General features: G+C 35.2%; 2 protein-coding genes across 2 annotated transcripts in view; one reads left to right on the plus strand and one right to left on the minus strand.

Annotated features, from left to right (window-relative positions):
- The first annotated feature begins 23 nt into the window (after positions 1 to 23).
- Positions 24 to 5,020, plus strand: si:ch73-130a3.4 (uncharacterized protein LOC664763 homolog). Its single transcript, XM_056479114.1, has 4 exons — positions 24 to 166; positions 2,019 to 2,211; positions 2,294 to 2,395; positions 4,469 to 5,020. The coding sequence occupies exons 1-4, from the start codon at positions 87 to 89 to the stop codon at positions 4,694 to 4,696; spliced, it is 603 nt and encodes a 200-aa protein (XP_056335089.1). The 5' UTR covers positions 24 to 86; the 3' UTR covers positions 4,697 to 5,020.
- A 999-nt stretch (positions 5,021 to 6,019) lies between these two features.
- The window catches only part of kpna6 (karyopherin alpha 6 (importin alpha 7)), a 30,963-nt gene continuing 13,042 nt past the window's right edge, over positions 6,020 to 23,940 (minus strand). Inside the window, exons 9-14 of the mRNA XM_056479113.1 lie at positions 22,181 to 22,344; positions 17,747 to 17,825; positions 17,539 to 17,664; positions 17,220 to 17,347; positions 12,168 to 12,346; positions 6,020 to 11,041 (exon numbers count right to left, since the gene is read on the minus strand). Coding sequence (XP_056335088.1) covers positions 10,854 to 11,041; positions 12,168 to 12,346; positions 17,220 to 17,347; positions 17,539 to 17,664; positions 17,747 to 17,825; positions 22,181 to 22,344 — 864 coding nt within the window. The 3' untranslated portion in view covers positions 6,020 to 10,853. The remainder of the gene's footprint in view (positions 11,042 to 12,167; positions 12,347 to 17,219; positions 17,348 to 17,538; positions 17,665 to 17,746; positions 17,826 to 22,180; positions 22,345 to 23,940) is intronic.

Raw genomic sequence — 23,940 nt, forward strand, 5'->3', positions numbered from 1 at the left:
ATAAAGCCACGCCCATCGCAGCAGGTCACCGTCGACGCCATGTTGGACCGGGCAACTCTAACCGAACCTTGAGCTGGAGAAAGAAAATGCCAGATTCGTGTGCTGCTTGGGGATGTAAAAACCGCCGGGCAGTCCAGACCAAATCCCGAGGAATTACCTTTCACAAGTAAGACAAAACAAAGTTGTTTCTGGTTGAATTCGGTTGTTAAATATTATGTTATGCTTAGCGACGGTAATAGCTTGCTACGAAAGCTGAGGCTGTATAAGATATCGCTGTATATTATCCTGTATAAAATCATAGGTTGTGTCAGTTTATTTATAGTAGTATCGTTAACGTTAGTTGTAGCCTAACTGATGAGTTTGCTCGTACCTACCAAGACCCCAGACTGGAGCGCCACCAAACGGAGATGTGTTTTTCTACATATCATTTTCATTAAAACGTGTGCAATATGATACAGGTCAAGTTATTGTCGTTTCAGAAAGCTTTTTATGCTCTGAAACTTTCTTACTCTTAGCTATTTTGTCTTGCGTTGTTCTTATAATTCAGTTTTGTTATTTATTGTGGAAAATTACTAAATCGTAAACTTTTTGGGTAGTTTTTATACAGGGATTTTTGCTTTAGATAAGGTTCACGTTGGGCTTGTGCCTTTGAATATCAAATTATAACTACAATCAAGCATATTGTGAATTTTCAAACACACCTGTCATCATCACACACCTATTACATATATATATATATATATATATATATATATATATGTATATATATATATATATATATATATATATATATATATACACACCTATTACATATATATATATATATGTATATATATATATATGTATATATATATATATATATATATATATATATACACACACCTATTACATATATATATATATATATATATATATATATATATATATATATATATATATATGTATGTATGTGTGTGTGTGTGTATATATATATATATATATATATATATATATATATATATATATATATATATATATATATATATATATATATATATATATATATATATATATATATATATATATATATATATATATATATATATATAAATATATAAATGAAACAACAACAGGTGCAGTGGCGCAGTAGGTAGTGCTGTCGTCTCACAGCACTCTGGGTGCTCCGGTTTCCCCACAGTCCAAAGACAGTACAGGTGAATTGGGAAGGCTAAATTGTCCGTAGTGTATGAGTGTGAGTGAGTGTGTATGGATGTTTCCCAGAGATGGGTTGCGGCTGGAAGGGTATCCGCTGCGTAAAACATGTGCTGGATAAGTTGGCGGTTCATTCCGCTGTGGCGACCCCAGATTAATAAAGGGACTAAGCTGAAAAGAAAATGAATGAATAAAACAACATATTTATTCTAACTTGCCTGTCTTAAAATATATGAAAGTATGATCATACAAACTATTATATTTAAAGATTAAAGTGTTTAACACAGGGTGTCTGCGGGGTCTTAAAAAGAATTAAAAGTTGATAAAACAATGTAGAGAAATTGAAGGCCCTAAAAAAGTATAAAAAAGTCTTAAATGCTATTTTGCAAGGTATTACATTTTATGTAATTTTTTATATTATGCAATGTATGGTTGTATGCTAAAGTTTGCCTGAATTAAATCTGCAAACATCAGTATATGAATAATGTTTTAGTTTTGGATTAATTTCTTACATTAAAATTTTGTAAATATACTGTAAGGTAAAATCTCACCAGTGTTTCTGCTTGAATCCTAAAGTGGTTATAAGGTCCTAAAATGTATAGAAAGTGTTTTAAAAAGGTCTTAAAAGGTAATGAATTTTACTCTCTGGTTCCTGTATATACTCTGATACAAAAAATTATACTTGCTAGTAGTTTAAAGAAAAGTGGAAAGGCATAATTGTATAAAATTAACATTAGTATTTTGGGGTTGCACTTTGATCCTTTGAAAATATTCCAGAGATATGTGAACTGAAATACTGAAGGACACTGTTTGCTTACATTTGGCAGGTTTCCTAAAGAGAACGCGTTGAGAAAGCAGTGGGAAATCGCCTTAAAACGGAAAGGTTTTTCAGCCAGTGAGTCCTCAGTGCTGTGCAGTGAACACTTTAGGCCACAGGACCTGGACAGAACAGGTCAGACTGTCAGGGTCAGAGATGGAGCTAAACCGTCAGTCTTCAGTTTTCCAGCTCATCTGCAAAAGGTATGTCTTGCACTTGATTATATACATTTGATAACTAGTCATTTGACTTGTTCATGTGTAAATTTTTTGCCTTTCATTTTAGCACGTGACAGCCAGGAAAACGCAAACCTCAATAAAGGCTGAAGAGTATCATTCAGTGAACACAGAGACTAAGAAACAAGAGACTAAACCTCTGCCTAACACTGTGAGTATTTAGTGGCGCAATTACAATATATTGATTTTTTTCCCTTAATAAAAAGTTACAAGACATTTGCCAGCTTTCATCCTCACCAACTTAAAAGGGTGTCATCACTTAATCACCCCCATGTTGTTGAAGTGATAACATATTAATTTATCCTCAAAACACATATTAAAGAGTTTGTTCACCTAAAAATGACAATTATGGTATTAGTTACTCACCCTCATGCTGTTCAAAACCCCCGAGGGTTTCATTCATATTCAAAAAATGAGATGGAATATTTTAGATAAAATGCGAGAGCTCTCTTCTCCTCCACATACAGCAAAGTTTTAAAGATGTTCAAAGTCCAGAAAAGGAACTGAAAACATTGTTAAAACATTCCATGTGACTTCAGGGGTTCAACCGTAATCATATGAAGCTCCAAGAACACTTGTGCGCACTAATTTTCCACAGTAAACACATATCCTGATCTGATGGAAGATATGGGCAGTTTTATTTTGCCACACAAAAGTGTTCTTGAATGTTTGTACGATTAGTACTGAATTAGCAGAACTGTTTTGACAATGAGTATGTTTACATGGACACCAATAATCTGATTTTAATACGATTAAGACAATACTGTGAATAAGAGTCGACCATGTAAACAGTGATTTTTGATTAATCAGATTAAGGTGATAATCAAACTAAACAGAAATCGAATTAATGTGGAGTATGCCAATTTTACTCACATTATTGAAGTGCAGTACAGACATGTAAACACCGCAACTTTCGTGTAGGATTTGTCACATTTTGTGACAGGATATTCTCTACACACGTTGCTGCACTATTCTCTGCACCTACCGAGTCAGTGAAGGACCACAGACACCTGCATCACGAAATGCTTTTTTTTTTTTTTTCATTCGCCGTGCGGTATCAAATTCTGTTAAAACAACACTCTTCCAGCAGTTTATACTTGCATCCAATATCTCATTGTCATGCCGAGCATGCATGAAATGTTCCTGAATGAAAGTAAAAGTGCCAAACTGCAGTTAAAGTCCACAAATTAAAAATGAAACGCCTGAAATTACACGAAACTCCGGAGGAAATGTGGCTATCGTGGTGATACAATGAGGTTAATGAAATTATGCGCTATAACATTTAAAACGAAATCATGAAAGGAACATTCAAAAAGCAGCTCATGTAAACATCTTAATATTATCGTCTTATTCAGATTAAGCCAAATAATTCGATTACTGATGTCCATGTAAACAGTCAATGTTTTCAATTCCTTTTTCTGGATTTTGAGCATCTCAGGTCCATTGCTGTATATCAGGGGTGCTCAACCCTGTTTCTGGAGATTAAACTTCCTGCAGAGTTCAGCTCCAACCCTGGTCAAACAACTAAGGTAAGGTCCACAAGCATTTTTATAAACAAGTTTTCTCCGCTTTTGTTTTTAAACATCTCCATCCACACGAAAATGCAAAAAAGTACACATGTTAAGGGTACACTGAACCAACAGGCGGAGATAATGACACCTTAACACAAACATAAGAACACCTTGGACAAACATAAGAACAGAGGCGGATTACTGTCTTACGGTGTGAACAACGCAGAATATGTGATACGTTTGCGGTCAACGTGCGGAACCAAACCGTGTTGGCTAATCAGAAAGTAAAAAGCAGCACACATGCTGACGTCATGAGGTGAACTCACCAGTTGTAGTGTCACAATGTACCCAGAGTTTTGGAAAATCTGCACCCTGGCCAAAGTTTCAGTTTCACTCAACCCGATTCTCCGTTTTCATGTGGACAAACAGCAAAAGCGCATCAAAAAAATGCTGTTCTGAAAGTACTTGTGTTCGTGTGGACCGGGCCTTAGTGGCATCTGAAGGAGCACTTGGTAATTAAACAAAGATGTGTTTGATCAAGGTAGCAGCTAAACACTGCAGGAAGGTGGATCTCCAGGAACAGAATTAGGCACCCCTGCTGTACGTGTGGAGGATGAGGAAGCTCTCCGATTTCACCAAAAATACCTTAAATGTGTGTTTCAAATGTGTTTGAAATGCTCAAAGCTAACATTTTCATCCATCTTTCTTTATAGGATCACTCATATGCATTGCCTGCAGATCTGCCAGGACTAAAAACCAAACTGGTGGAAGCCTTGGCTAGAGTGGAGATTCTGGAGAGACACATGAGGAACATGAAGAAACGAGAACAGAGAGTAAAGAACATGGTGCTGGCTGTACTGAAGGATCTGGGGGGAAAGAACCTCATGAACAAAGAACTGAAATGCAAGCTCAGAATCTACTTGAGGAAAATGAAAGGTTGAACTTTGTGGGTTTCTTCTGTTTACACTATCCTTCTTTGTTGGGATTCTTACAGGGAATGAGTTTGAAGTTCTGAATCAAGAGGAAGCTCAGATACTCTGCAGGTTTTTCATTCTAGTATTTGACAAAGTTCTAGTTCATTGTACAGTTCAATAGATGGCAATCCGTTTATACGATCGTGTGATTTTTGAGGGAAAAGACTCCCCAGCTCAAAATTTATGCAGATTAATTTGTTTATTTGTGAAAATAAGCTATGCCTGTATTTTTATAATTATTTTGTGTGTAGAGAAATAAGTTATGAACAAATATTTAGATAAATAAATCATTCAAAGGCTTTATGGATTTGAAATAGATTTTGTTTTGTAATATTTCAGGAAATGTCTTCAAAATTAAGAAGAATGGCAGAAACTTGTGTAACAAAACTATGGACAATTGACTAATGCAGTGTTTTTCAACCACGTTCCTGGAGGACCACCAGCTCTGCACATTCTCCATGTCTCCTTAACCAAACACACCTGATTTACATCATCAGTTCATTAGCAGAGACTGAAAGACCTGTAATGGGCGTGACAGACAAAAGAGACATCCGAAACATGTAGTGCTGGTGTTCCTCCAGGAACGTGGTTGAGAAACACTGTACTAATATATAGGCTACACATTATATTTTATGAGAAACTAGTTTTAAGGTATGTTTTAGAAAGGCATGACTTTACACCCTTCATGTTAGAAATGTGCTTACAAAAATTACAAAAAAAAATGCTAAAGCTATGCTAAAACATGTTAGCAACATTTCATACACTTCCCTATATACAAAACCAACTTAAGTTCAAGCTTGCAGACAAGGATTTGTCCAACCAACATCCAAGGTTGTCAACAAATATCGATCTCTCTTTGTTCTGTATTTTACCACAGCAAATTTACTTTGTTTCTGCACTTCATACAGGTTATTACAAATATATATCTATGAAAGGAAACAAAGTATATAGGAAATGAGGAATATTTAAAGCAAAATTAGCCATCTTAAATACATTTCTCAGTGGAAGCGGCATGTTTTTTGTCCTGTTAAAGGAATAATTCCCCCAAATATAAACATTTCCTCATTTACACACACTCTGAATACATAGTCAACATAGTCTGAAGAATATTGGGGAAACGGCCATTAACATTTCTTTTAAGCATTCTTCAGTATATCATCCTTAAGAATTAAAGAATGTTTTAAAAGTGTTGAAAACAAGAGAGTGTGAATAAATGATGATAGAATTTTCATTTTTGGCTGGACTATGCCTTTAATCCCCGTTCATCACTCACCAACAACAACCAGGAGCTTTTTGTTTTATCATTTTATTTTGTATCTGGACCAAAAAAAAAATCTTAAACATTTGTTCAGAATTGTTCATGTATATGTTTGTGTGACATGTTCAGTTTGTGTGTCCGTCACTCATTCATATCGTCGGTAAAGTCAAGTCAGTCACAGTACGGGCAATTCTATGCAGAGAAGAAAAAAAAAAAAAGATTTAAATATAAATACATTTAAAAGAAAAGAAGAAATTACCGAACCAGGACACAATATCCACCTGGGCAAGTCTTAATATTGTATATGAAAAGTACTCAACAAACATGTAGCATTGTAAACACAGGTGAGTCAGCATTACTAGACACAGCCATATGCGTCGGCTTCAGGTTCGAAAGTAGAGACAAAAAGTCTCAAAAATGTCAACATCTACAAGATCTAGGACGGAAGACCATAAAGACCCAATTTCACGTATTTGTGGCCTTTTCTTAAATATCTTTTTATTGTTTTCTGCACTTCTCAGAAGTTAAGGAGTAAAGAACAGTGCCAAGACTGCAACTTTAAATTGTGCCAATATAACAGTTCAAATTTCTGCTTTAAATGCAAGATACACAGATCGTATGACACTCAGATTTGTTTGTTTTCTTTTTTTTAAAAAAAAGCCTTAAATGAGAACAAAATGTCTGCAAAAAGAGGCCTAAACTGATTTGGATTCGCTGTGCTACAATTGGTTTGGTTACAGGAGGAAAAGTTGGGACTTGAAACAACAAAACTTGGGTCTACATGGTCAGCTAAATTGAGCTCATAAACAAAACACTCAAGAAAATAGTTTCTCTCCTTCAATCGTTAGCATCCTCTACGCCAAAAACAACAAGGTCCAAAATGAACACAAGCTAAGCAAACAGTACAAACTGAGACAGTATTTCAACATTGGCCTTGGTTAAAAGTATTAATCAATCCAGCACAATAAATTACGGATTTGAATCTTTATACCTTTGACTTTACCAATTTGGTGTACAAATAGACCATCACGAACGGTGGCGGACAATGTAACCTTTAATTTGTAAGATAAGAAAACAGAGCAGCAATTGTTTTGCACAAAATGTGTGCACATTCAAGTAAACAAAAAAAGGAAAAATAATAATTCAAAGACAGATCGATACGCATCAGCCTCTTGTCTTTGTTGGTCTGATTGGCACTTTTGTGAATAGGAGTGCATTTCCATTAAGAGATAATTTCTTTTCTTTTTGATCGACGTATGAATCCACCTGGTGGTCTTGTAGACCATTAGATATATTTTATAAGCATAGCTTTCCCCTCCTTACCCAATATATTCTCCCGAAATATCTGAAATGCAGCATTCTCAATCCTGCAAATGTCACACAGTATGAAATTCAACTTGAATACTGATGTTAAAGCACACCAGAGGTATTTTTGAAGCGTTCAACTCAAGTTCTAAAAGAAATATTCACCCCAAAATGAAGATTTCCTCGCCATTTACTCGAGTAGTTCTTAAGTAAATCTTTTTCTGTTGAACACAAAACAATACATTCAGAAGAATGCTGGTGAAAAAAAGCAGCGACTAACATCAATAATAAGAACATAAAGAAAAAGTCAACGGCTGTTTTTTTCCATCGTATCGTTCTTTGTGTTCAACAGAAAAATTTAACTAATCGATGACAGAATTTTCATTTTTGGCTGAACAATCCCTTTAAGCATGGAAGCCTCCATTCGGTTTGTCGGGAATCGCATCGGATTGACATGTATCGAAAGTACAACTTCTAGATATCAGTCAACCAAAACACCAATCTACCAAACACAGGATGCTGCCCTGTTAAAAACGGATGCTAAACAGAGATTTAAGCTTTGCATCGTTTCCCCACATCATCCGTCAGTCGTTGTCTTACTATGTTTACCAGCCCATCCTAAATCAAATGACCCTCGCACATTCACTCAGAGAAGCACCCTTCGGTCAGTGTGTTATGGAGGTAGAGGAAAAATGCTTCCATAATGACTTGAAACGATCACTCACGGTTCCAAAGTAAACCACAGTACGTTTCGAAGAGCGAGAGGTTAATATTCAAAACTTTTCATGCCCTCAATCTGAAATCCACAGCAGTCAACAAACTCGAGTGCGTGTTCGTGTGTGTTTGTTGTTGAAGCTTTTAGTGCGTCAACTTAAAAAGTGCCAGAACAAGTCATGAACGTACATAAGAAACAGAGATTATGGAAGTCATTTCCCCCTTGGTTTTATGCCAATTAGTTTGTGTGCATGCTTATGAAGTGTATGCTGGTTTTGTATGCATGTGTGCAAAGTGTGTGCAAATATAACAATATCTATATTTAAATATCTATATATATATATTTTTTTTTAAATCGCCCATATATTTCATTATTTAAATACATATTCCTTGCCATACCTACAGAAAACGTAACTACTTCCAACTAATGAACGCAAGCTAATTGTTAAATGAAGATCTGGCAAGGGATACCAACAGAACACCATGCAAAACCCCAACATGCACATACTGAGGGCTGCACGAGCAAAAAAAACCCCGAACCACCCGGTGCTTCAATTAATAATGGAAAAACTAAACAGCAAAATTAAGACTCCGTCAAGTGCATCAACCTGGCCCTCAGATATGTGCTTATTCCCCTAAATCGCATTTCAAAGTTAAAGCCTTTTAAATCAAAAGATTTTGATAACACTGCACACCACGAACATCCTACAACTAGATATGTCACCTCTGACTGGTAAAAACAAAAGGGCAAAAGAAAAACTGGGCATTATCTTTACTAAACGAGCTCACTTCACCAGTCATTTGTGATTGTGTGTCAACAGTAATGACTTCTGTTAGGATACTGTTTGAGTACTTTACCTGGATTATCAACACCACCCACCTTGTCAAATATAAATATCAGTTTTCACTCCCACCCAGCACGTTCTGAAATGAAGACGCTAATGAATGCTAATACTAAGAGAGGTGAAACAACTCTAGATATCCTTTGAAGAGTTTGTTCACTCCAATATGAAAATCGTCATTATCTACTCAACATTCAGAATGCAGATAAGGGTTTTCACGATAATGGAATTCGACACCAACGTTTTAAAAGCGTCCATTTCCCGCTGGCATTTAAGCGCAACTGAGCACGTTCTTAAACAGCACTGATTTGCCGTTGTGTTCACATGCTCAACAGAAATGACTGTGATTGGCCGTGAAGATCATCAGTTCACCAAACTCACCGCTGTTTACTGAGTGTAACCACAGATATAGGGACACCGGAGTGTTTTAAAGCAGCGATTCATCAGCGGATCGCTTGTATGTCAGATTATAAACAAACCAGCTGAACGATGTGACTTTAAAACACTCCAGTGTCCCTACATCTGTTGTTACGCTCCGTAAGCAACAGCGAGTTCGGTGAACTGATGACCTTCACGGCCAATCACAGTCATTTCTGTTGAGCATGTGAACATTACAGCAAATCAGCGCTGTTTAAGACTGTGCTCAGAAGCGCATAATGTCAGTGGGAAATGGACGTTTTTAAAGCTCCAGTATCATGACAACCCTAATGCAAATAAAGATTTTTTTTTTTTTTATGAAATCTGACCAATTTTTATCCCTCCATTCGCATAAAATGTCTTGACACTTCAAAATGTTCATAAAGATATCAAAAAATTAGCTTTTGATGTATAATTAAATATCTTGCGAGTAAACGAGCATCTTTTGAAGCAAAGTTATTACTTTAAATGGCTAACATGTGTTTTATACTCTTATTTACATATTTATATACTGATCAGCCATGTAAACTTGACCTTTTTTGATTGATTTGAGCTTTTTTGACAGTGATTATATGAATAAAAGCCTAAATTAAATGGATAGTTCACACTAAAAATGTATTTACTCAGCCTCAAGTGGTTCCAAACCCTAAGAAGTTTCTCCTGTTGAACACAACAGAGGATCATTTTGAAGCAAACTGATCACTATTGACATCCATAGTAGGACAAACAAATACTATGGAAGTCAATGGTTACAGGTTAACAGTGTTCTTCAAAATATCATCATTGTTTAACAAAAGAAAGAAACTCCTAATGATTTCACTGAGTAAATAAGACTGCATTGTCATTTTTGAGTGAATTATCCCTTTAAATCTCTTCAGAAGACCTTAACTTTATACATATCGATTTCTTTTTTGAACTCTTTGTGAAGGTTTTGAAGCATCCTAGAAGAACAAACACTCAAAAATCTGTCAGATTCCATTAAATACTTCATCCTTTGTGAAACAAAATTGAACAATGAGCGAGAGTAAATGACAGATTTTTCAGTTTGGCTTGAAATAACTCTTTTATCTGCAGATGTTTCTCCTATGAAGCATGGCCTTATCAAATGCCTTATTTAATGACCAGAATATGAATAATGAAGAAAAAGGCAAGTAATCCTATGTTGCAACATCTGATGAAAGTCTGTAATTTTCTGATTGTGATTAGATGAGCAAACAATTCTCTCATCTTTCAGTGAAAACTGAAGCAAACCTCTCCTTATTAGAAGAAAAAAAAAACGACACAGCGTCACAATTTCTACCTGAGGGGATGATTATTTAGCTGCATCATTGAGACGGGGAAAGAAAAAACAATGAAGGAAACTAAAATTGGGCTTTCTCTTAGGTGTGACGGGATAGTGAATACGTTTCCCCTGCATTAAACAGAATTAAATGAATCAGTCTGGATCAGGGGTAGATTAATTCGGTTCACCCATATGTCAAGTGTCTGCGCTCTGAGTGTCTCCGATGTATGTTTTTTTAGTACCGGGTATGGGGTGCAGGAAAGGGTGTAAAGGTCAGTGGGCGGCTGGGAAGAGTCTGAAGGCTGGTTATAACTGGAAGCCCTCCATCGGGGCTTCCTGCTGGGGGAAAAGGAACTGCTGCTGGTTCTCATCCACCTGTGGAACCAGATTAGCATCCTCTTCCTCCACTCCAAAGTAATGCTCGATGAGGTCAAAGGCTTTCTGATAGATCTCCTGGTTTTCGTGACTCTGAAGGAACTCGATTTTGTCCAAACCTGACAAACAGAAAGTAAACTTTTATTAAACCTGGAAATGTCTCCTGCTATTTCTGGATACAAATAATGAGAATAATAATAATTGCTGTACCAATAAATTGTATTTATTTATAAAAAAAAAAAAATTATAAAAAAAAAAAAAATACATACATAAATAAATAAATAAATAAATAAATAAATAAATATATATATATATATATATATATATATATATATATATATATATATATATATATATATATATATATATCATATATATATATATATATATATATATATATATATATCATATTTAAAAAATACTGCAATTAAATTACATTTTAAAACATACTACATCAAACAGTTATATAAAATTTGTAATCATATTAATACTATAATAAATTAACTCATAATAATACTATGAACAGGGGTTGTGAAGATGTTGTGTAGATACACGCATTCACTTTAATTACATTTTTTTATTCTTAAATAAATGCGTACATTTAATAAAACTAAACAATTGACAAAAGAAAAAAGAAATTGTGCCTTAATGAGCAGTTGGACACGTGTACCAAATACAATAGCTGGTGAGTGATCTCAAAAAACTGCATTTGCTGTAAGTTCAAACTACTTACTTTAAATGATCTGAAACCCCAATTCTTGAGTTTTTGGGGGACAACTAAATAGTTTTATGTTCAATCCACTTACATTTGTAAAAAAGAAATTAAGTTAACTTATTAGTTAAGTTGTATCAACACAAATTGATTGTGTGGAACCCAGCATTTTTTATAATGCAGTTTACACACCTTATACTACATTATTGTACATGAAACATATTACACACCCCTAGTACTTATGCTGGGTTCAATTATTTGAACTTGCGTGTTAGACATGATTGAGGTGAATACACATTTTTTTCCTCTGAACATACATTTCATTGACTTTGTATGTAATTTACTTGAGCAAATTTAATTTGCGTTTGTGTCAACCCAGCATTAGTGGATTGAGTTTAAGACACAAAAGACTTATCAAGTCCACAAGAAGAGGTATCAATGTTAATAATTTAAATAAAAAAAAACAACAACACTGGTATTAGATCAAATCAGGCTGATGCAGAACAGTTATAAAAAAGTGTTCAAAATATTACCATAGGCTTCTTCTATGAGACTACAGTAAGGGTTGAGTCCACTGCCGTTCTGTTTGGCCTCCTGCTCGCCTAGTCTGAGAATATTCTCCAGACCGTTCAAAGCCACCAGCACGATCTTAGAGTCCATCACAGTCAACAGATCACAGAGAGGTTTAATGCAGCCCAAATTCACCAGATACCTACAAACAAACAAACAAACAGATGAAGTATTAACAGAATGAATAAGTGGGCCATCTCATTCTGTATTCATTCAATAAGAAATGCCAATCCAAGTAATGTCATACTTGGAACGCTATACTTAAAATCCAACAGCAGATTTAATTTTTAGAAGAGAATATCATGTGTTCTCCCTCTGCGACTTTGTGTAATTTATAAAATGAATGAATTTGTTAAACCAGACGTGCATCAGTAAGACCAGGACAATATTTGTCCATCAGTACTTATTTCCTAATAAAATAAACATCATAATTTAATTCCCCTTAGTACAAATAACATCACAAAAAGGGAATTTATATTTGGCAAGCAGTGCTCATCAAATCGCTGCGTGAAAAGCAGATTTATACATGACACAGAAGAAAATGCCTTGACTCAAGGACAGCAAATAACCAATTTGAAATAGAACTTCAGTGCAAGCCAACAACATATCAGTGATTCAGAGTGTACATTTTACAATGTTAAAGGGGATATGTTTTAATTGGCTTTTAAACCTTACCATTTTGATGGAGTGCAGTAAGAGCACTTTTCTATGCTTCTGAATGGCTGTATTTGAATTTCTGTTGTGTTTCATCTGGTGCAAACAGCCAAACTGATTATCACTGCAAATCTTGTCATGTTGCGTGTTGTTAGGACACGGAGTTACAATGTAACCTGCTCATCTAATGTTTACATTTGTAGTATTTATATTATTTGCTGATTAATAATCACCTCGTGTGGAACTGAATCTGTCTCTCATTTCCAAGTCTGCTACTGTCTACTGGAGGTCGCATTTCAGTCAGTTTGAGAGCCTTCCTGACTAAATGAATGAAAATTGCTGTTTTCCACCAAGGCAACCCCGAATGTTGAAATATTATTGGCTAAACTGGCATCGGGTGGGTTAAATTACCAAAACAAAAGACAGATGTTACAGCACGTAACGCCCATTTTCAAAGCAGAATATCTGACTTTAGCATTTTTTTTCAAATAAACAATTTTTAAAAAAGTATTTAAAGTTTTTTTTATACTTTAGAAAGGTAAAAAATGTACATCCAGCACCATTAAACAAAATTTGCAGAAACAAAAAACTGGTAGGGTGATATTATTATTATTGTCAACTGTTATTATTACTATTATTAGATTACTGACAAATCAGCCTATACAATTTTTATTACTTTATTCATTTGTTATCTAGAAGGAACACAACTTGGAACATCGTGATTGGCGAACCAGAATCAAGAATTCCAGTGAGCCATGTAATAACTTAGAGCACCTACTATTTTTTGGACACATTTAACACAAAGCTCATTCATAAAAACATGTAACACTTACTTTAAAAACAAGAGTCATGAAATCTAAAATGTCCTCTAATTGTATTTACAAGGTATAGATTGTGTTTTGGCAACACCATGGATGGGTACTGAAATTCGGTACTTTATCGGTACCGGTGCTACATTATAAAAGACGAAGTATTGATAACCTCTGATGTTAACGGTTCTGCTAAAAGTTATTTCTAACTAAACGTTACCTACAGTAGCATAATTTAACTGTATGGTTGTGTTTTCCGTGTGGACACCGACAATGCTTGTTGCAACAAACACAAGTTGTTTTCTTGTCAAAGTGGAGAAACAAGCAATCTGGCTAAGCGTTTTTCAAAAGACAGACAAATGCAACGTTTTCGACTGTTTAGCTACCAACGCTACATCATCCACATCTTCAGGTTCATATGTTAGCAGTCAATCCCATAAGATCTCTCTAGAGTAGTATAATATTAATAGTTTAATAACCACACATTGGGTTACATTAAAAATTGTATTTCTACAGCAGTAGCCTAAATAAACCTTGAACATTAAAAAAAGCTCTTACATCACTGTATTAACGAATAATAATAACAATAAACTATGCTTATTAAGAAATGATAAAAAAACTGCTTATTTTTACACTGCAAGAAGCTCCAAAACTGTATTAGTTTTAATCCCAAACAGAGTTAACTCATTTATGTGAATGTGATTTTACATTAAAAAGTAATAATAAAATAAAGTGTTGTTCATTCTGTTCTAAAAAAAGTATCGAAACAAGAAAGCCCCCCAAAAAACATTCCAAAGCATTACAGATAAGAGTACCATTAAAGTACCGAACTGATAAGATCGATAAAAGTAGCAATACTGTTAAAACTTTAACAATACCCATCCCTAGGCAACACTTATGTTGAGTTAGAGAAAGCACTTTGCAAGTACGTAATATTAAATGATACATATAATAAATCCCTGTAATGGCTGCGGGAAAATGCTTTAAGTGTATGTTTGGTCAACTGAAGCCATCTGCTTTAAGTCTGCACAGTAATAAACAGCGTAAACACACTGCTACTTCCAGACTGTGTGATCTCACTGGAGAGCATAAAAAGCACACTGGAATTCAATCTGGATAAACACATCACAAGCCCTCCCTGGTGATCAGGTCTGCATCTCCAAGATTAGCACTAATGCTGTGCCATGCTAATGGCCATCTGAGAAGACTCAAGTCGGTCAGACACGTACAGAAAAAAGAAGCACTTTAAATAAGCTCCCATGCTGAGCTTAAATCTTTTCATCTTGAGAAATTGGTTTCCGAGGTCAAATCAAACTCAAAACATGGAGAATGATCCTCTGTTAGCCAATGATATACAGTAGTCAACATTTAAAGTGGATCAAAAAAAGTTCATGAAAGTTGTTCTAAGAAAAGAGGTGAAAGACAAGACTGTTTTGATCCACTTCAAACATTGACCAGTGTAGTTTGACTTGAATAAAAGTCTCAAAAACCCAGACATAGACTGTCAGCATACTATGTGAACTTTGTGGTAAATTGACCAGGAAGAGGAGCACTTAGCACTTGTTGGAAAGTGCACTTACATAGAAAATACATTTAAAACAGCCAAATGAAAAATAGAAAAAGGCTGAGAAATTACTTTGCAACAACTTTTTTGGGCTTTAAAAAAATTCATGGGTTTACTCTTTACAAAAGCTAATTTAAAAAAATCTTACCATCCAAGTTTCATATTCACATTTAATTTTTTTTTTTTTTGGTAAATTCAACATGATTTGTTTTATTATTATATTTTTTTCTTTAATTAACAAATTTACATTTCCATTAGGGCTAAACAGCATATTGTTTCAGCACTGATAATGCAATGTGATCATTGTCAAACGTCAGATTGCAGTATATGCAATGCTGAGTTTGTATAAATGTATCATTTGCATGTGTTTGAGGCCTATGCCTGTATAATGATTTTTAAAAGCATTCGGGAATAAGAAATTGCACCATTTGTAATTTTAATAACACTTAATTGATTCATTAATATTCAATAACATTAAAACACTGTTTATTTAAATGATTATTTTTCTTTATTGTATTTTTCTTTATCATTTCTCCTTATTGTATTGATCTGTGCTTATAGATTGTTTATTAGGATTATTTGCAGATGCACTCCTCTACAGAACCAGCACAATCAATTTAAAATTATAAAGTCTTCCCAAATAGAGATATTCAAGCTATCTGGTGAAACTGTATTAGGGCTAGGCGATATTGTAAAAAAAAAATAAAATAAAAAAAAATTCACGATTTCATGGTTCATATCATTCAATATCGTTGATTATTCAATATTTTTTTAACAATACGTTTAAAAATTTTAGGATTTTTTTAAACACTTTAATTTACCAACATTATTAATCCAAATAGTTTTAATAGTCAAAAAGTAAAATATTGAAACAAAATATCTGATCTCTTTATTATAAAATAAACAGTGTTAAAGAGACTCTGTAACATTTTATTTATCAAGTTTAAAAGTGTGTGCAATGATAAAGTGTAAATACTGAACAATCAAAGCAAACTTTAAGGTTTGAATAATAATGATACAGTAAACCTCAAACTCTGTAAACAAAATAAATTATAATATTCAAATCTGAGATTTAAAGTAAAGGAACTAACCATCAATAATCAAATCCATATTGCAACATTACAAATTGTGAAGTTGAATGACTCTATTACCCCCTATGCCAAAAAAATCTTTCAAATGGGGAGCTAGTGGCTGTGATGCACAATAAAAGAAACCAAAAAGCCACTCTGGCGACATCCTCACATCCTTTTTTTATTTACAATCTCCTCACTGCTGCTTAACAGCTCTCATTTTCACATGTATTGTTATTCTGACCTGAAATGACAAGCGCACGCACATAGTTTTCTTGACCATTTACACTGAGCTTTGCGCTCGCGCTCCCCTGGTGTCTATTGTAACTAGGCGACCATCAAACGTTTTCTCAGAGGATAGCAAAGGGACAAAGCATTGCTGCTGCTCCGATGCATGTTTATGGAGAAAAGTAAAAAGTTTGCAATGAGGAAAAAATATTGCAATTTAATATTTTTACAATATCACACAGCCCTAATCCCAGTGGAGTCATACTAGCCAAATACTAGTACAGCCCTAGTTTCACCAACACAATCTTATTTATCAAAACAAATTTAATAAATACATATCATATATGTATAAAATGCCAATACATGTTCATCTTTTGGGGGGTGTTTGGGGGGGACACTTGTCTTGTCATGAAATGGACAACATATGCTTTTGTATTAGTAAAATTGCATTAACCATGCCACATTAGACAAGTTTACAAAGATCCTCTTTATGATATTACTTCCAGTCTTGCTATTTGATCTGCTTATTTGATCAGGCTGGTCTCCATAAAATGTGTCATGTCCTTGACCTGATTTACAAAGTGAGTGATGGTAAATAGTATGCCAGCCTTGGCACCAACTTTCCGAACGTCTGAATGCTTAATATGCTTAAGACTTGGCATTCGAACGCACACACCCTCAAACACTCACCTGATCTGCTCGGGTGTGCCACCTGACGTGGCATTAGTGATCCCCCACGCAGCTTCCTTCCTGGTGCGGAATTCTGCCTTTTGCAGGATTTCTATCAATACCGGAAAGATGTTTGCATCTATTACGGCCTGCAGACGAAGATGTAAAAAAAAGAACAAAGTTATCCTCAAATCCAAAAATAAACCCCACCTAGACACTACAAACAAGTTGACTGCTTTGAAGGTCTGAGGGTGCTGCCGTAACATGACAAACAAACGAAGCCCTACGAGTGAAGCTCTGGGTAGAGATGTGTAGTGTGTGTGTGTGTGTCAGGCTGTACCTGAATCTGTGCTCTGTTTCCTGCTGTGATGTTGGAGATGGTCCAGCAGGCCTCCTTCCTGATGGATTCCTTGGCGCTACTGAGCAGGTGCAGGAGGCACGGCAGAGCGGAGCAGTTCAACACCACCTAGAGAGAAGAAGACGAGGAGACTGTACATCTCCTGTCTGAAATTAAAGATAATCACACATCTGCTCACACACAAACAAACCTGGGTCTGAATGTCATCTCCCGTAACAATGTTTCCAACAGCCCTCAGAGAAGGAGAGGCCACCTTGTAATCGGAGTGCCTAAAGAATAAAGAAACACTTTAAACCTCTGATTCTCAATACATTAGACACTTTTAAAGATTCCGTGAAGTGCTTTGAAATGTGCATTTTGTATTCGATGTTTCAAGTATTTTCAACTGAAAAGCGAAGAGAGGGTGGGACAGAGTAGCTCATCCCCTTTAAAAAAACATAGCCTATAGTTTAGTTTTTATCAATCTCAACCACTCTCACTGGCAGAGTTAAACGCATCAAGTGAAAAGCAAATGAGAAGCGTCTTGAAGGAGGCGGGACATGTGAAATACTAGAGAGCATTTGATTGGTCAAGATTTGATAAGAAACTGAAGTATGAGGTGACGTGAAAAATCGTTGATCCATTTAGGTGGAAGTTACAAACTGCAAGCTTTGGAAGTATATACCAGTTTTATATTTTATAAACATGATGTCACCATTTGAACACACTAGCTAATGGGACGGACGGAATCTGTGGATGTTTTTCGCAATTTCTGCAGAGAATTTTGGTAAAAATCTGCAGATTTCTGCGGAATTATTTTGGGAGTATCATAACTAAAACCTTAATATGAAATAAAAAGTAATACCTTTTAAATTTTTATTTCATATTTATATTGCAAATCCAATTAGACTCATTTGGTAAACAAAGCAAGTCTCTTATATAATATATCTACTAAAGACAGAAAATATTACTTTACAAACGGTGTTGTATATAAATCAGATGAATATCTTTATATTAGTCAATAATATTACTGAAATTAACTTAAAAACTGAATAAATATAGATTTACACACATTTACTCAAGTAAATAAACAGAATTAATGATGGGGTAAATATCTGCAGAATACTGCGGAAAACCTGCGTGCGCAGATTCCGTGTGGGCCTACTAATAAGCTCTCCTTAAAACTAACAGAGTCAAACTAACATCTATTTTTTTATTTTATGGGACTTTTATATGCTTTAATATAGCATGTAATCTGTTAGATTTAGTCAAATAATTTTTTTTATTATGTCCTTCTGAATATTCAGTTTCACATTAAATACAGTACTGTGTAAAAGTCTTAGGCCACTAGTTTTTTCACCCTAAAAAGCATTAAAGTCAGGTTTTTCTATATTTTTCTGTAGCATGTCACTTTGAAATATCAATTACATTTCCAACACTATTTTTGTCATTAATTGTAATTATTCAGTGAGATTATTGTCTGACAACAGTCAGTGCTCCACACAGAGATCTGATCAGATCACCCATCCAGTCTGTCTGGAATGATGAAAACACAGAACAAACTGAGAGAAACTAAATCCAGAAGAACTTTGGAAACATCTCTAAGGCTAAGTTCACACTGCAGGCAAATGTGGCCCGAATCAGATTTTTTTTGCCCACATGTGACTCAGATCTATTTTTGTCTTGACAGTGTGAAGAGCCCAAACCGCATGGAATCTGATATTTTTCATTCAGATTTGTGCCACTTTCATATGTAGTATTAAATCAGACACAGATCTGATGTTTTGTAATGCGACCGCAGTGTGAACAGTTATGTAGGATTTCATGTAACTTTTACATAATCATAAAGTTGGTTGTTCGTTTCGAAAAAAAAATTAAGGCAAAACTGGTTCTTGTTTACAAATCTGGTTAACGATTGGGGCACAGTTTGATCAAAAAGTTGAAGACCGTCGGCAGGTGTTGCGGATAGGGGATCCGTGCGCAAAGGAGGAGGCACTTTCATTTTAGGGAGGAACTTTCTCTCCAAGAAAAAAAAGGTCAGGTGCTCAAGCATAATAAAGTAAAACGAAATGACTCTGCAAACAGAGATAAACCAACTCCGCCTTCACAGTTCAGTCTGCGGCTGCTCATTAACCTTGATGAGTTCATTACACACTGGTGGTTAGAAAGACGCACACCGCGGTTGTCATAAACGATCAGTGTTTAATCACACGAGACTTATTTTAGGTTTCAAATGGTGAAATACACATTAGTAGTAGCAGGAAAACCCTTTACAGTTCATGAAATACACCATGGTTGTCTGTGAAAAGGGCAATAATCATATTAAGCGTAATATGACAACATGCTTACTTCATGCAATATGCACATTGTGTGGATAATTAGACATTTTGTGCTGTTCATAATTGTACTTTTGCACATGCGGGTCAGTTTAGGACCCTGATCTGTTCACACTGAAAATCTGATATTGGCCACATTTATAACAGGGTTTCTGCAGATATCATAATGGTCAAATTTAAGACTTTTTAAGACCTAATCACAATATCAAAAACATGCATACACATAAAGAGAAGTCACAAAAATCACTAAATTAGTGGTAAAATTGAACAGCACTAAAGACAGGTTAGATGCATCACTGAACTACAGAAAAAAAACAAACAAACAAACAAACAAACAAACATCTTAAGGTTGATTTATACCTTCGCCTGGCGCCGCATCACGCACCTCACGAAACAGACGAGGCTTTTATACTTGCCGCGTTCACCATTAAGATATTCTTTTAAATAACAGGGGGTGGTCGAAAGAAACTGACAGTAAAATCAGACGAATAAACAGAGAAGTAGAAAGTTTCCGGAACTACGTCATATCATTGAAGATTTTTGAACAAATTTTTTAATTTATTTTTTATAATTTACTATAATGATTCTAAAGATTTTTTTAAAATCAAACTTAGATGCATCACTTGCTTTTGTTTATATCTCAGACAGTTCTAGCTATTAAATTAAAGATTAATGGCAACCGAACACGGGTTGCTCTACAATTATATTTTTATTATGACAAGAATAAAAGCAAAAAAAAGTACACTTACTAAAAAATACTGACTTTTTTCATTTTGCCCATTCCACAATTTACACATTATTGTCTGGCTACTTTCTGTCCTTAACTTATAAGCTAAAAAGGCAATATTGGTCCAACATTCCTGACCATTATCACCAATAAAGCCTAGAAATTGAGCATCAGTATACTGTAAATGAATAGATTCAAATATTCCTTTCCAGTTATCAAAGACATAATTTGTTACTTAATTTTAGTTTGTAACTTGTAAATTGTTTTAAATTCAAAACTGTAATATATAAATCAGTGTAAAACCTATGAATGGTGCAAAAACATATTCTGTAATATCAAAACCACCTGGGTCTTCACTTTTGCATGGCCTCTTTTTTTGTTTAATCCCACAAAATAATCCCTCAGGTTTTTCCAAACTTTTACAAAAACTTTCCTTCTTTCCCACAGCTGTTGCAATTTCTAACCAAAAATTATTGGTCATCTGGTTCTTACTATGATCACACATGAACGGATCATAAAGATGTCTGTACAGTCATACCGGTTTAAGACAAAAACTCTTCAAAGTGTTTCATATTCAACTCAAATCAAACGCGGCGCCGTGCAAACTGTTCCCCCGAGTCTCAAAAAATTTTGTGCGCCAGCCGAAATCATGTTGCGCACACCTAAATTGAACCTCCGCAAAACAGCGATAACGTCATATTTGCCACGTGCACTTAGTTCAATAACAGAAAGCTGATTGGCTATTGCATGTTGGTCTTTTTTGTAGTTGTAATACCGCAAATTACATTAGTACTAGTGAAATAAAGAAATACAACAACACGAAAACCAAGCAATAAATATTTAAATTAGCATTAGATGTAGCATTACATGGACATCAGAAAAGACCTGTGCAAAAATATTTAAGACCTAGAACAGTGAATTTAAGACTTAAAGGCCTAAAATTTCTATTTTTAAATTTTAGACTTTTTAAGACCCCGCGGAATCCCTGTATAACGATGTGAACAGATATACAAAAAAAATCAGATCTGAGAAAAAAAAATCTGATTTGAGCACTAAGCCTCGCAGTGTGAACCTAGCCGAAGATGCTTAAATTAAAAAAACTACCTAGCACTGGCTGTAGTCAAACTCTTTGTGCAGACAATAATCTCACTGTATAATTACAATAACCAAAATGATGTTAGGAAATGTAAATTGATATTTCAAACTGGCATGCTACAGACAAATGTACAATTAACTGACTTTAAACCTTTTTTTGGCGAAAATAGTAGTGGCTTAAGACATTTGCACAGTGCTGTATGTCATCCAAAAATAACTCACCATTTACTGACCATTGAGAGTTTCCAAACTGAAAATTTCTTTTGCTGAACACAAAAGGTTGTTTTAAAAACATTGGAAACTGGCAGCCACTGAGGAGATCAATGGTTACCGGTTTTCCAACATACTTAAAAGAACAAACCCCAACAGTCAAGCAACAAGTGAAGGGTGAGGAAATGCTAATGTTAATTTTTTGGTAAATTATCCCTTCAAAAATCTAGTTTCATTTGGACACGGAAATGTCAATGTGGTTAAACAACTGACTCACATGAGCAGCTCCACCAGCCTCCGGCAGACCCCTGAATCAATTACTGCCTGGATCTTCTCATTGGGCCCATCAGAGAGATAAGAGAGAGCCCAACAGGCATCAGCCAGCAGGTCTGAATCACTGCTGAACAAAAGACGGGACAGAACAGGCAGGCATGGAGACACCTAAAAGAGAAAAAGACCGTTTTCATTTATTAAGTCTGTGAATCAAGTGAAAACATGGCAAAAAAAAAAAAAGAAAAATCCACAGAACGATGTTTTTTGGCAATAATAATACATATTTTTTTCTTAATTTAATAGAAACAGAAAAAAATCTCTTTTTATAAAACATTTAAAGTGCCCCTATTCTGCATTAGAAAAGGTCATATTTTGGTTTTGGGGTCTCCAACAACAGTCTAATATGCATGCAAGGTCAAAAAAACACTTTTCGTTGTCTTATAATATGCATTTGTTTTTACCTAATTATCCCAACGACTCCTATATGATTCGTTCAGCAATTCATTTGTTCCCAAACCCCTCCTTAGCGCGATGCTAATCTGCGCTGATTAAACCGATGACCCAGTCTGTTGTGATTGGTTGACTGCGTTCAGCGTGAGACAGAGAGAAATGCCCACCACAGCTATGAAGTAGCAGCCAGACAGTATGTGAGAGCCCAATGCAGGAGATTGCACATTTAAACACCAGCATATTACTCTATATACTCTATAACAACGACACCCATTCAGTATTAATCCACACAGTGGCAAAAGTTAAACTATTTTGAAAATTGACTGCGCCACACGTGTGTATGAACAGCTAATGGTGGCCATAGCAAAAGGCAAATGGCAGAAGATCGCGAGTTCAGAAACCCATTAAATCGGTAAAGTACGTGTCACGTTTTCAACGTCGTTTTGGAAACAATATGTGAACAGCCCATAAAGATTTAACCTGAGAGATACGGTACAAGCACTGAGCTATAATAGATAAGTGATTACAAGCAGCGTGTAGCCATTACAATTAAAAACACACAATTAAACAAAACGAGGAAACAATTTTAATTACAATTGCATGTTATGATCCGGAGGAAGAAGAAAAAGTCCCTGCCAAAGTCTGACAAAGCCCCATACATAATAGTCTCTGCTGCTCGATTTAATAGCAAATAGCCAGGGAATCTCGTGCTGCAGGGTAGGTTATTGTATCAAAAATCAGAAAAATGATAGGAACAAACACAGCACTATGTTGGCTATATTTGTCCTCATTTGTAAGTCGCTTTAGATAAAAGCGTCTGCTAAATGACTAAATGTAAATGTCTATACTGCGGTGTTGTTGTGAAAATTAATTTTAACCCTTTTTCCCCTCAGCCAAATCTCCATATGTCAGTGATCGTCATCTTCACATCATGATCAGTCCCGTGATCCCCTGCGCTTTGCTAGTGTTTGAATGGAAAGCGCGTTCACATTTTAGCAGATCTGGAACTACATATTTGGTGATGTACCGTTACGGCGTCGACGCATTCAAGCAAAAGATCCGAACCAAACTCGATTCATTTATTCGACTCAGAGTCGATCATTTCGTTAAAGAATCAATAGTTTTAAACACGGTGCACTTTCAGATTTAAACCTCAGCTGGATGTTTCCATTCACTTAGTGCTGAGTTACACACTGCATGGCAGGCCATTTTCAAAAACCCATAATAGGGGCTCTTTAAGAAGTGTTTACAGTCACTTCAGACCAATTAATTGTTGCTAATAAATGAATTCAAAATCTTCCTGATCCCAAACAG

Source organism: Danio aesculapii, chromosome 19 (assembly GCF_903798145.1).
Source record: "Danio aesculapii chromosome 19, fDanAes4.1, whole genome shotgun sequence".
In the NCBI taxonomy this organism is placed as follows: Eukaryota; Metazoa; Chordata; class Actinopteri; order Cypriniformes; family Danionidae; genus Danio; species Danio aesculapii.